The sequence below is a fragment of the Sciurus carolinensis genome, chromosome 1, assembly GCF_902686445.1.
Source record: "Sciurus carolinensis chromosome 1, mSciCar1.2, whole genome shotgun sequence".
In the NCBI taxonomy this organism is placed as follows: Eukaryota; Metazoa; Chordata; class Mammalia; order Rodentia; family Sciuridae; genus Sciurus; species Sciurus carolinensis.
The window spans coordinates 38,798,401-38,811,919 of NC_062213.1; the positions used below are offsets into that span (position 1 = coordinate 38,798,401).

Consider the following 13,519-nt stretch of genomic DNA (forward strand, 5'->3'; position numbering starts at 1 on the left):
AAGTTTTTTTGAGAAAATGCATGTAAGAACACCTTGAGAATATCATTAATCATCATCACTTTTTGTTCTCCCCCTCAAGTTTGTAGTACAGAACAGAATCTAAGTAAGGAGGAAAAGGATTCAAAAAAATGAAAATATCCAAATGCCCTTTAACTGATGAGTGGATAATTATAATTGGCATAGCTATACAATAGAATTATTATTTGACAACAAAAATAAATATTGATCCATGATAAACTTGGATAACTATAAAATATGCTGAATGACAAATGCCAACCACAAAAAGGCAATTTACATGAGATGTCTGCAATAAAGGTGATACATAGAAACAAAGTAAATTTGTGGTTGCAAATGGAGGATGGGGAGATTGGAGAGTGATAACTAAAGGGTAGTAGGTTTTTTTTGAGGTGATGAAAATGTTCTAAAATTGAGTCTGGTGGTGACTGCACAATTCAATGAACATATTAAAAACCACCAAACCCTTCAAATGGGCAAACTGTATGTGAATTGTTTCTCAATAAAGTTTAAAAAGGGAACCAAGATCCTTAACTTTAATATTTAAAGATATTGCTACAAAACAGTATAAAACATGTAATCAAGTTAGATTTTTTTCCTGATCAATGTCTTTATAAAAAGATAAGGAAGAGAAAGAATTTGTAGTTTATAATCAAAACTCAACTGTCCTCTAACATTCAAAATTTAGGGCAGAACATGAGGCAAACTGGCATGTAGTGGGCTTCTACTATGTGCTAGACATACTAAGTGCTCTTTACATCCAGCAGTCATTCCTTCCAACAACTTAGTGAAGTAGGAGCTATTATTATCTCTAATTTACAGATGAGAAAGATAAAGAACAGAGATGTTATGTAACTTGCCTGAGGTCACCAGCTGACCTTGGGTTTGGAGCCAGAGACTCTAGCTCCAGAAACTGTGCTCTTAAGAGTTGAGCTATAGTGCCTCTTTATCCATTCCTCTTTTCTTCTGTTTGTTGCTCTCTTAAACAATGAAGAATCTATACTTAATGAATTATGGTTTTCTGCTGTGAATCTCAGTGGGAAATATTTCTATTTGGCAGAGACTAATTCATAAAAAGATGATCATTAGAACATCATTCATATTTATTATTATTTCATTTTATCTTTTTTACATCTCAAACATTTTTAATACTGAGCAATAAACATCAAACACACTCTCATTGCTAAGCATAGTTCTGTTTCCAGAAAGAAATACCCTGTCCACTTTTAGATGTAAGAGTATTTAATGGGAAAAGAGAAATAGGCTAATAAAATTTCTACCACCAAATAAAGTGACAGGACAAAAATGACTTCAGTATTCTTCCAGTTTGCAAATGTTTTCCATTTACTTTAAAAGCACATCTTACTGACAGATTCCTTCCCCACCTCTTACTTTTTTGAAGGGTGAGGAATGTGAGCATTTCAAACTATTTATTTTTTTATTTCAAAAATAATATTTGTGTCTTAAGTTCTGACTACAAATTCTGTCTCAGCAGACCTTTTATTAATGAATTACAAAGTTAGTTTTCTCACTGCGTCATACATTAAATGGTGTACCTCACAGCCAGGCAGGAGGAGAAGCAGGTTGCAGGGCGGGAGAGCACAGCAGAGCCCTCCTCAGGGGGCTAGCAGGGAATACTGCTGTCTCCCAACATCTCCTCTTTCCTTCCTCCTCAGATAATGAGCCCAATTTCCCTTTCAACTAGGTGTGGCCATGTGACACAATTCTGGACTCTGTGATGTTGGCAACACAGCAGTACAGGGTGTGGGTTCCAAGAAATATCCTTAAAAGAGGAGATGTGCTTTTGTTGGTTCTTTCCTCCTCCTATGGTTGGAGTAGGGACAAGCTGGTTGAAGTTTGTGCATCCATCTTGGACCATGAAGAAAAACCAACTGCTGGAGACAGCAGAGCAGTATGAGCCAGAGATGCCTGTGCCCTCAGAACCTTGTAGAGATACTTGCAGTCCTGATCAATCCTGAGAGGAATAAACTTCTGTTCTGTTTAAGCTACTGGCATTTTGTATTTTTTTGCCTCTTATTCTGAACCAAATCCTAATTGATTAGCAGTGTTTCTTGTGTTATTGGGATTCTTCACCAATGATTCAAACTTAGCTGACAGGGGTCTACAAACTTCCTGCAATTGTATGTTAAGTCTCATGTGCTTTCATGCATTTTTCTGAGAGAAAGGTCCAGGGCAACTCATTTAACGTTACAGATCTTCTCAGCTTCCTTGCCTCTAATAAACGAACAACAACATTCCATTGCAGGACTGGTTTCAAGCTTAGAATTTGTGCCTCACAAAGAGAACAGAGCTTAGCATAGCAGGGACTCCTTATCTCCGAAATTGTGTAAATGCTCTTACCTTCCTCTTATTGAGCTTAAATTTCTCACTCATATTTAAAATTCTCTTACTGTTTCCTTAAATGACCATATTAGTTGTCAAGAGCATCCATTTTTTCTCTACACATGTCCTGTATTCATTTCTTTTTCTCCATCCCAACTAGTCCCTTCAGTTTAAAGCCTTTGCCATCTCTGAGGTCCCTATCATTCTCATTTCTGGTCTCTCCTTGTTGCAAGTCTATTTCTACCAGACCACTAGGTTAATTTATCCCAAATCCTGAACTGCCAGTGGTTTGTCAAGGTTGATCAAATGAAAAATAAACTCCATACTCTAAATGTAGTTAGTCAAGGCAGCACAACACAGAAGGACTTAGGGATTCAAACAATCCCAGGTTTGAGTCATAGTTCTACCCCTGCTACGACCTCTAATGTGGAGATAACAATAGCTACTCCTTAGGGTTATAGTGAAGACAGAGATGACATACACACAGTAGGTACTCAATGAATAAGTGGTCTTCTCCTTTCCTTCCATGGACAGACAAACAAACTGTGTCTGCAGATTATCACTCTCCTATTAATCCCACTCTTGTCTAACCTGTACTAGTCAAATCAGACTATTTGCCAAGTCCTAGAAATGTTATATTCTGCCTTCTCTATTTAATTTTGAAATTTTGTTCATATTGATTTTTTTTCATAATTCCTTTCTATTTTTTTTTTTTTACTCCTAATCTTTTAAGGATCCCCTCCACAGCCATCTCTTCTGTGAAGCCTTGTCCTGATACCCCCAATCAGCTATAAACTCTTTGTCTAAAGAGGTACATTTGCTATGTCTTTTCAATGACACATCTCAGGCTATGTCTTGTCTTATTTTTTGAGCTTATTGACTACAGGCACATTGGGACTAGAGCTAGAACCCTCTCTACCTTTATATCTCTCACAGCACTTAGCTGAAGGTCTTTCATTTGTATTTACAGAGTTAACCTCAAAATTCTCAGGCATGACTCTTTAAAATTCCTAGATCCTATTCCTAGATCCTTTTTTCATATTTTTACAACACTATGAAGACAGAATGATTAAAAGTGTATTCAGGGAATACTCTATTTTATATTTCCCTTCTTTGGCTTCTGGATGTAAAACACTTAGTAGTCGATCCAGCACTGTTACCCATCATTCAAAAGCATTTATAATTGTGTCCACCGAGTACACAGGATCTTTTCCTTTCCTTTATTTCCTAAGAGTCTGACTCAGCCTCTTATTTCCCCAATGCCCCCCAGACTTTTTCTTCTTTTCTGCATTTCAACAACAATGAATATCATAACTGGCTTTGAGTACCCCTCCTAAAGATGATGGATAGGAGCAAAGCCTTCTGGGACACATTAGTACAGCTGCCAGTGGGCAGGAGGTGCTTATAAAATAAAATGCTCAGGATTCTGGGAACATATGTGTAGCTATAAGCAAACCAACCAACACAGCTGAAAAGAAAGAAACACTCAAGAATATTTCATTTTATTCTTTTTAAGCTGTGTGTGGAAGAGGCAAATCATATTAGATTGCAAATAACTCTCAGAAGGATTCTCTTTTTGTAGTGTCACCATGTGCTAACACTGTAACCTTTGCCTATCAGGTCCATGTGCTTTAGAAGTATAAGAAACTTGTAAAGTTAAGTTTAAAGCAGCAAAAGTCCAGTTTCTAATTTATTGAATGATATCAAGAACAACTGTCTGACCTGGAACATTTTCTGCATAATTATGAAAAAGGAAAAAATCCACACAACTATAAGATTTAATGGAGTTTTAGTTCAGTCCGGGGATAAACAGAAGATATTATGTTATCAGAAAACTAAAGACAATGAAATCACCACTAAGCTACAAATATTAAAACATCACATTACAAAATCAATTTTTTAAAACAGAAAATTATATGTAAAATTCTCATACCTCATCAGAACTAGGAGTATATTTATGGAATCTGTGAAGCTGTCCATTAAAAAGAAAGCTCTGGCAAGAGTGGCACTGATTATTTTAAGCATACTGGGGACAAGAAATGATCTCATGTGTGTCTTATGCACCTTGTGTGACTTATATTTTAGGAGGAGGACAATGAGAAGATTTAAAACATGGTTTAAAGCTTTTCTCCAGACACAGACAGTTTTTGATGTATAGAGAGAAACGACATCACCAGATATTTGCAAATGGAAAAGCTAGAAAACCACAGCAAAAAGGAGTCCATGTTTTTAGGGAAGCAGTCCTTCTAGAAACCCTTTGCCATTGACGATCCTTTCTCTAAAACCAAACACCATCCAGGGAAGGCAACCCTTTGAGAAGAGCAGAACATGTTGTTCAGACCTTCAGAATCAGAGTGGAAAGCAATGGCTGGTGGTGCGTGATCAGTACTGGCCCATCCAGCGGAGACTAAATGTGAGAGCAGTAAGAGACCTGTGACAAAGAACAGATCCTTTGGTGGAGGATTTCTGCAAAGCTCACATTGACCACTAATTCTCAGTTGTGTTGGTAAAATGTCACTGTCTCCTATAACCATGCATGACTGGGCCAAGAGTACCACTTCCCAAACAGAATTAATTAAGAATGTGCATCTGCCAACAGAGGTTGGACTTGTCAATGTAACTATGGGACTTTGGGAGCTGTGGGCAACTTATCAGGTGGCCTAAGAAATGAGGAGAAAAAGCCAGTCTGTTGAAAAGGAAGAATAAAACAAACACGGAGAAAGAAGCAGAGAAGACCAAGACTCCCCTGGGTCCCTGTCTTCCATTCCAGAATCCCAGCTGCATCTTGCTTTTGGCCTCAAGGACTCCCCATTGTATCTTGATAATGGACTCCCTCTTCTTTGCTTACATTAGCTTCATTGAAGTTTCTGGTTACTTGCAACCTAGAAAATTACAACTGACATACTACCACAGAGGCCACAACTGCTGAGGGAAAGTGTCTCTTAAGAGTACTCATTTTCTGTCAGTGAAAGTATTCCACTTATTAGTCACATGAAGAGCCAGCATCCTCAAAATTATGATGGCGTTATATTTATGGCATAAACCATAAATATAGAAAATGGGATTTCTTGGTCTAATACAGTAGGATCCAGGTTCTTTGATCAATTGATAGGATGATGATACTGATGATAATAATCATAATAGCTACTGCTATCTGTCACAATGATTCCTGTAAGGCAACATGCTAGAAGCTTTACAAACATTATCTCTACTCCTCATAACTCTCGAAGGTAGAGAAAGTAGAAGTCTCTTTGGAAAAATCTGTGACATACTGAATAATACAGATTCATTTGGGAAAGGCAAGTAGTCATAAGAGGGCATTTAATGTGATAGATTCACCATGACTCAAGATCTAGCTGTTGGTCTTGCAGTCTCAAAAAATTTCAGTGGTGTCCTGCCACTGACTAAACTTAGGAATGCTGACTCATGCTAACAAAGTTCACTAGAGACTAATGTATGAACCAGATGCTAGGTTATTAATTTACCATGAGATGTCTAACTGCCAAGCTGCCTGGATACTGATGCTGGCTCAAACACTGTATGATACTTTCTCTGTAGACGGACAGTATTGGGAGCCAAACTGTTAGAAGGTTGTTTAGGTGGTTACATGATTTGAACGTTAGACACAAAGATTTGACAGCTGCTACATTCATCTCCACAGAGGGGATTTAGCTACCAGGTGAACAGACACTTGGGCACCATTTCTTTGGATGCTGCCAGGAAGGTCTTTTCTGTGACTGCTCCAGGCCTCCAGTAGACCAGTCCTCTTTGTGAAGGAAACATTCTTTCTTTAGATGTCCTAGTTCCCAGCCTATCTTGCCTGGCTGGTGTCCTTTTATTGATTTAAAGTTACTTAGGATATCTTGGGGATAACCATTTAATGATTCAATAGCTTACAGGAAGAGAGAATTTTATTTTTCTTCTTTCCACATTTCCTAATTAGATGGTTCACTCACTTTCACCCTAGTATATCCTCTACAATATTATCATCCTACTCTTCTACACAAAGGGGAAAGAATATTGATTTTAGAGTCAGAAACAAATAGGTTTTAGAGTCAGAGAAGTTGGGGATGAAATTCTGGTTACCACATTTATAAATTTTAAGATTTAAGGCAGTTAATTAACTTCTCTTATCCTATGTGTCCACACTTCTACAATGGGGATAATGCCCACCTTGGAGAATAAAAAAATTTTGTTCATTGTTTTTCCAGTAAGGTTTTACTTTGAATTTTATAATCATACTAGTGTTACTTTAAAAACTAATTTTCCTGACTTGAATTGGGAAAAAAAAGTGAACTGGGCACAAGTGCGTTGAGCTCTTTGGCTTACTCTTCTCCTTTTCTGCCAGAAATAAACACAGGAAACAGCTTGATTTTGTCTTTTCTCTTCTTGTTACCCTTAAGAAGATTTCTTTTAAGGACTCTAGTCAAAATTTTTACACGGGAGAACTCTGCACTAAATTTTGAAGAATCTGTATAGGAGAAATCATGCAGTTTGGGGAATTCTGACATCGAAGAATAAACTGAATTAATTGGGAAAAAGAATAAATTTTTTACTAAAGATACAAAATTGCATAGCACTTTTTCAACCAGAAAAGGAATTCTCAAGCTTCAGAATCTATTCTTGGGGCTGGGGAGATAGCTCAGACGGTAGAGTGCTTGCCTTGTAAGCACAAGGCCCTGGGTTCGATCCCCAGCACCCCCCCAAAAAAAAAAACCAAAAAAACAGAATCTATTCGTTTCCTCAATATTGAGTCTTTCATGTTTCCCTTCTTATTTTTATTTATATATTGCACTAAACTGTTAGATATCTTCATTTGTTATGTGACAATGACCCAAAGGGGAGTAAGAACAAGCAAATGACAGATCTATGTAAGAATTAAAATATTCATTGTCAGTTTTCCCACAAAGGATGGATTAAAATTTACAATTTTGCAACACAGATATTTTCAAAATGGAATCCTCAATAAACAAAGTACACAGCAGGAAAGAGGAAAGCCTACTATGTGCCAGAAATTTCTTACACTTAGGCTCATTAAAACCACACAACACTCCTTTTTAGAGTAGTGGCACTATTTTATAATTTTACTTTACCTTATAGATCCTAATTTATTGACATCTAAATATATCAATAACACTTAAGATTACATAATTATAAATTGACACAAAATAAGCTCCTTTTGTTTTCCACGAACATTAATTTCAGGGTTTTTATTCAGAACCTATGGTTAGTTTGATTTAATATTACGGACATGCTTCCCATATTTTTCATTATTATTACAAAATAAATTCCGTAAGGTTATATGGGGGGTTGTTTATAAATATCACTGACATCATCAATGATGGAATATAAATAGATACATCTGAGGATTCTGTAGGGTAACTGAATGCTGTAAGGTCCATTTTTAAATGAACTAATGGTCCTGAAAGAAAAAGTCATCCAAACTCGATTCTGCTTTTAGGACTAAGGCCAAGGAGATTAATTTATCTTCATACATAAGAACTATCCTCTGTTTAGGGAACAAGTAGGCTTGGCAGAATATTCAATGATCTCACCAAGAGCCTGGGTAGCATAATAACATTAGACTGTATGTTTATGGCAGATGATACCACTGATGAATAGCACACTGCATCCTGACATAGTTCAGTTTGGAAAACCAAAATGTATTCATTAGTCCCATAAAATAGTGATAAATAATATAATACTTTTAAAATAATATGAAATAGGAACATGGACATTCATGTATTTATTTCTCCATTCAATATATTTTATTGAGCATAACTGCAGCAGATACTCTAAAGAAAATAATAACAAAATAGATATGATCACTTCCTTTAGAGACATTAACTCTAGGAGGGAGACAAGATATAGACAAATAAGAGAAAAACTGATGAATAAACTGGGTGCAGTGTTGTAGTTCTGTAATTCCAGCTACTTGATAGGCTGAGGTAGGAAGAATATAAGTTTGAGGTCAACATGGACAAGTTAGTGAGATCTTGTTTTGATAAAATAAAAAAGGATTGGATATGTAGCTCAGTAGTAGAGTGTCTCTGGGTCAATCTCTAGTACCAAAAGAAAAAAAGCAAGAAATAGGGTGAAAAACAGCATAAAAATCATAACATTAAGTGTTCTAGGATTTCAGATTTAAGGGTATCATGTTAAGACATGTTATCTGGGAAGGGGTTCATGAAACAGACAGCCTGTGAGCCATTCTTGAGGTGTGGACAGGATTTCAACTGGCAGAGAAGGGAGGGATTCAAAAAAAGATGAAGCAAGGTGTTGCAGGTTGGTGTGGGGAATGCCAAATGGGCCAGCTTAACTTGAGCATAGGGGCTGTAAAGCGAAGCTGGTGGAGTGGTGGTAGAGGTGATGGCTACACAGGGCTGTTAAGATCAGGGTAGTAGGGTGATACACTGACAAATCTTCAGGGAATTATAGAATTCATCTGTTCCCAAGACCTTAGGATAGATTGAAAAGAAGAGAGACTGAAAGTTGGAATTTCAGTTAGGAGTTTCTTTTAGCGGTTCAGGCATTTGTGTATAAAAAAGGAGAAGAGGGAAGAAAATAAACATTTATTGAAGTTCATCATGTGTAAGGCACTTAGTTAAGAGCATTACCTATAATATTCCATTTGACATAATCTCCCTGAATAATTTTGAAAGGTAGATAACATTAACTCCAGTGTTCAGTCAAGGAAATGGAGCTCTAATAGACGAGGAGTTTGCCTGAAGTTGCTGAATCAGTAAAAAAGGGCCAGGAGATGAGACTTCATGTGTTTGCACTATACCACATTGACGAAGGGCATTCCTTTCACGAGCTCCCTGCAATTCAAGATCACAAGCTTCCAACACACAAACAATATTTCATCTGCCTCTTAATTCCCAAGACAAAGGGTGTAATACTGTACATGCACAAGAAAAAATCTGTTGAATTGAATTATACCTGTGATTTATGCTATATATTTTCTGTTCTCAACAGAAGCTCCAACAAAACAAAACAGTCTGTATGAGTCTAAAATTGCAGCTCCTGGTTGTTTTTACTGATGAGACCCATTCTAAGTTCTGGGACAAACTCTGCTCCTAGTCAGGAAAACATGGGGATTATAAAAGGAATTCATCAGCATGGTGTCAGGTCAGCCCTGTTGCCTGTTCTACTCTGTTCTTTCATCCAAGCTGTTGATTCTGGATCAAGCTCTTTCAACTTTTACAAGCTATAACCCTGTCTTGCTCCCTTCTTCTCTGTCCAGTATCCTTGTCTTTGTCCCTCCCATCTTGGTTCCTGATTTCTTCACCAAACTGTGAAACATGACAAGACCTTTCTGATAACAAATCTGAGACCTTCCAGGCTTCTTTCATGCAGTGCTTTTCTTACATGTTAAGTTCACTACTTAGGCCCTGGGATTACCCCAGATCTGGACTATTCTAGTTGGATCACAAAGCCATCCATCAGACCCCAGTTCTCCCTGGCCTAGCCTATGCTTCTGCTTGATGAAAAGAGTCTTGACAGTAGTCATCATAATAGGTGGTAACACTAATACTTATATAACACTTGCTATTTGCCAGGCATGATTCCACATGTTTTATGAGTATTAATTCTTATATCATTAATACTTCATTTTATTATTTTAATAGAAGCAAAACATGAAACCCAAGGCTGAAAGGTCATTACTTCCCTACTGTGATATTGTTTGCAAGTGGTAAAGGCAGAATCTGAACGGGGCATTATGCCTATAGTTTATCCTCTTAACCACTGTGCCCCCCCCGTCTAATAGCAGTGAGAAGATACAGAACATGCCACTAGTGAATGTACTTACTACTTTAGTTAAGCAATTTAATAGAACTGACATCATAATACTGGTAATAATTATTTATTAACTTATACTGTAAATGCATTAATATTTAACCATAAATTTGAATCTAAACATCAGTTGGAAAGAAGCTTTAATATGCTGCTGATACTTTTATATATAACTATTTTCATCTTGATTGAAAATCTATAGATATGCAGTATTTAGAAAGTCTAATAAGAGAGGAGAACTCACAGATACTGCTATTTCATTTGGCAAAATAACCCAAGAATTCAGGCAGAGAATATAATCATGAACATATGATTTTGATAGGAAAACAACAAATGTGATGATTTAAGAATCAGAGAGGAGACTGTTGTCATCTTTGTAGTCTGGATTGTTCTGCACATTTGAATTCATCTGACAATATGATGGCAAGCTTCATTGTTATCAATTAAAAAGATGAATATCTGACTAAACATAACTAAGAATTTAAATAAGAATAATTAAGAATGCAAGAACACCTATATTAATATGTATCTTGGATTTCTCTGATTTATATCATTACTCTAATTTGTTAAGTATAGAGCAGTCATTTTTTTGAAAAAATTGGTGAGAACTTCTAGGTACTAGGGGCTAGAGATATGTGATCAAGAAACACAAACAGCTAATAGAGAATGAATATATAAGCAAGTAAACAAATAAATGCATAAAATAATTTTAGACAGCACTAAAAGACATGAAAAAGGAAAGCAAGGTAATATAATACAGAATTAAGTAGTGGTAAGTGGGCTAACCAGGCTATGTCATTTGAGCTGGTATCTGACTGACATAGATCAAAAGTGTGGCTGGGGTTGTAGCTCAGTGACAGAGCACTTGCCTAGCAGGTATAAGGTACTGGGTTGGATCTCAGTACTGCATTTAAAAAAAAAAAAAAAAAGATTGAGAGTGGTGAGGCAAGGGCAAGAGAAAGGCAAGAGAAAGGAGGCCAGGGTGGCTGGAGCACAGTGTGGAGGAGGAGACGACCTGACTTCCAGTCAGAGAGCAAGGCTGCAGTTCTGTTCAAAGTATTAGAGGAGGCTACCACAGAGTCTTAAATTGTGATTTGATATGACCTATATTTTAAAAACATCACTCAAGCTGCTATTTGGAAATGCATTACACATAGTCAAGAATGGAAGTGAACAGACTAACCAGGAATAGGGAATAGGTGATAGCAGCTTGGACTCAAGCTGTACTGGTAGAAACAGAAGTAGGAAAGCAGGTAGAATAGGGATATATCTTGGAGGTAAAACTGATAGGACTTGTTGATGGTTGGATGTGTAGAGTTAGGGAAAGAGAGAAATCAGAAATGAGTCTTGGGTTTTGTTTGTTTGTTTGCTTGTTTGGTATAGGGGATTAAACTCAGGGGCACTGGACCACTGAACCACATCCCCAGCCCTATCTTGTATTTTATTTAGAGACAGGGTCTCACTGAGTTGCTTAGTGCCTCACTTTTGTAGAGGTTGGTTTTGAACTCATGATCCTCCTGCCTCAGTCTCCCAAGCTGCTGGGATTATCAGTGTGTACTATAGTACATGGCTCAACTCCCAGGTTTTGAAGGGATGAATTTGAGATCCAGTAAGAGATGGAATACTAGGGGTGAAACACATTTTATAGAAATTCAGATCAGTAGAATAATAATAAATATTCACAGTGATACTCACATTAAACTCAGGGAACCTGATAAGCAACAAGCATTTCAAAACCATAGGGAATATAATCACTGGTTAGACAATTTTTCTTGTTAGGAAAATCAGCCTACCTCAAGTCCCAAGACCATTTTCAGTTCTGGAAATGAAAATTACAGTTATTGAATTCTGGCCTTATGTGGGCATATTTTATTCCAAAGAGCAGTTCCAGAAACTCTAAGGAGTGCAAACATAGTAGGCAGCTGATAAATGTGTGGCAAATTGAATGACACCTTCTTTTCCCATTACAGTAAAAGATCATGTAATCTTATATACATCAGGATGAAGATGAGCATTAGGAACTCTTGAAATTCCCATGTATCTTGAATCTGAATTACATCATTCCTTTAATTTAAAATTTCTATTGTACATACAGGTGTGTACATGGTATAAATGTGTATATTTCTCTATGATACTACTGACCATAAGGAATAAGTATGCCACAAATCATTCTTAACGAATGATCAACACTTTCCCACACTTTATTTAAAAATGAATATTTTTTACATACCTGTAGCACATCACCCAGGTCTGCTGTGCTAATATCTGGATCCTCTGTGGTGTTGAAAGGCACAGGAGTTATTCGCACCAGCGTAAGCACTCTGGGTTCTGGATATCTCCATAACATCATTCCTGGGCTATCTTCTGTTTCATTGTAAAACAAGACTTCATAGATACCAGGGAGTTTCAAAGGCTCTGTCAAATGAAAATATAACACACTGTATGCTTTTAGAAGGGACACATTGGTTCATAGAATGAGAAGAAAGTTTTAATACCAAAAGAAAATAATAAAAAGAAACCATTTGATCATTTTTATATGGTTTGAGATAGAAAGAAATCAAGAATTCCCTTGAGAGATTGAATGAGAATGCATTATTACTGTACTGCAAATATGAATGCCCTGTCAAGTGACTGATATGTTATAATTTAGTGAACATGCATTTAAACACACACACATGCACATACACTCTCATACTGGAGCTGTTGCTACTTACCAGCATCGTGAATGTACTGAAAAAGACCTGTTCGTAGGTCATCTGAACTGTGTTCACTTTTAAAGGCCTGATTCTTTTCCACAGGAGATGGCATCTGAGGCACTGATTCAGAAACTTGCACTTCAACATTTGTCTCTTCTTTAAGATATCCAAAAAGTAATTCATGTAGGAGGACTAAACAATTCAAATGTTCTTGACCCCAGAAGACCTTCAAAGTGACATGAAAAATTCTAATGGCCTTAAATACAAACAGTTCTTAAGGATAATTAGGTGTGATCATATTTAAACTAATGGAAGACTATAATTGTGTTCATTTTATAGTTACTGATAAATAACTAATAATAATAAGAATAAACTAATAATAATAAACTAACATCTAAGATGTAATTAACTTATAGGAAGAAATTCTATTACTTAAATATATAATAACAACAAAATCAATTATATCATCTATTGTGTCAATAACACATCTTAAATGTTAGATTGATAATGAAATAATATTGATGTGAAATAATGTTTATAAACTCATTTAGTTAGGAGGGCAAAGAATGCCTATTATAGTACAAGAGAAGGCAATGAAGACCCTTTAGGTAAAAACGCTAATAAAATAATAATAATAGCTTTATAGAATAGCTTCCTGCATTTTGACA

The 13,519-nt window shown here is 36.4% G+C and overlaps 1 protein-coding gene across 4 annotated transcripts in view; it reads right to left on the reverse strand.

Annotated features, from left to right (window-relative positions):
• The window catches only part of Vps13b (vacuolar protein sorting 13 homolog B), an 829,431-nt gene that overhangs the window by 120,501 nt on the left and 695,411 nt on the right, over positions 1 to 13,519 (reverse strand). For all 4 annotated transcript variants that reach the window (XM_047551787.1, XM_047551802.1, XM_047551778.1 and 1 more), the window contains exons 38-39: positions 12,870 to 13,077; positions 12,386 to 12,570 (exon numbers count right to left, since the gene is read on the reverse strand). In XM_047551787.1, the coding sequence (XP_047407743.1) occupies positions 12,386 to 12,570; positions 12,870 to 13,077 (393 nt within the window). The remainder of the gene's footprint in view (positions 1 to 12,385; positions 12,571 to 12,869; positions 13,078 to 13,519) is intronic.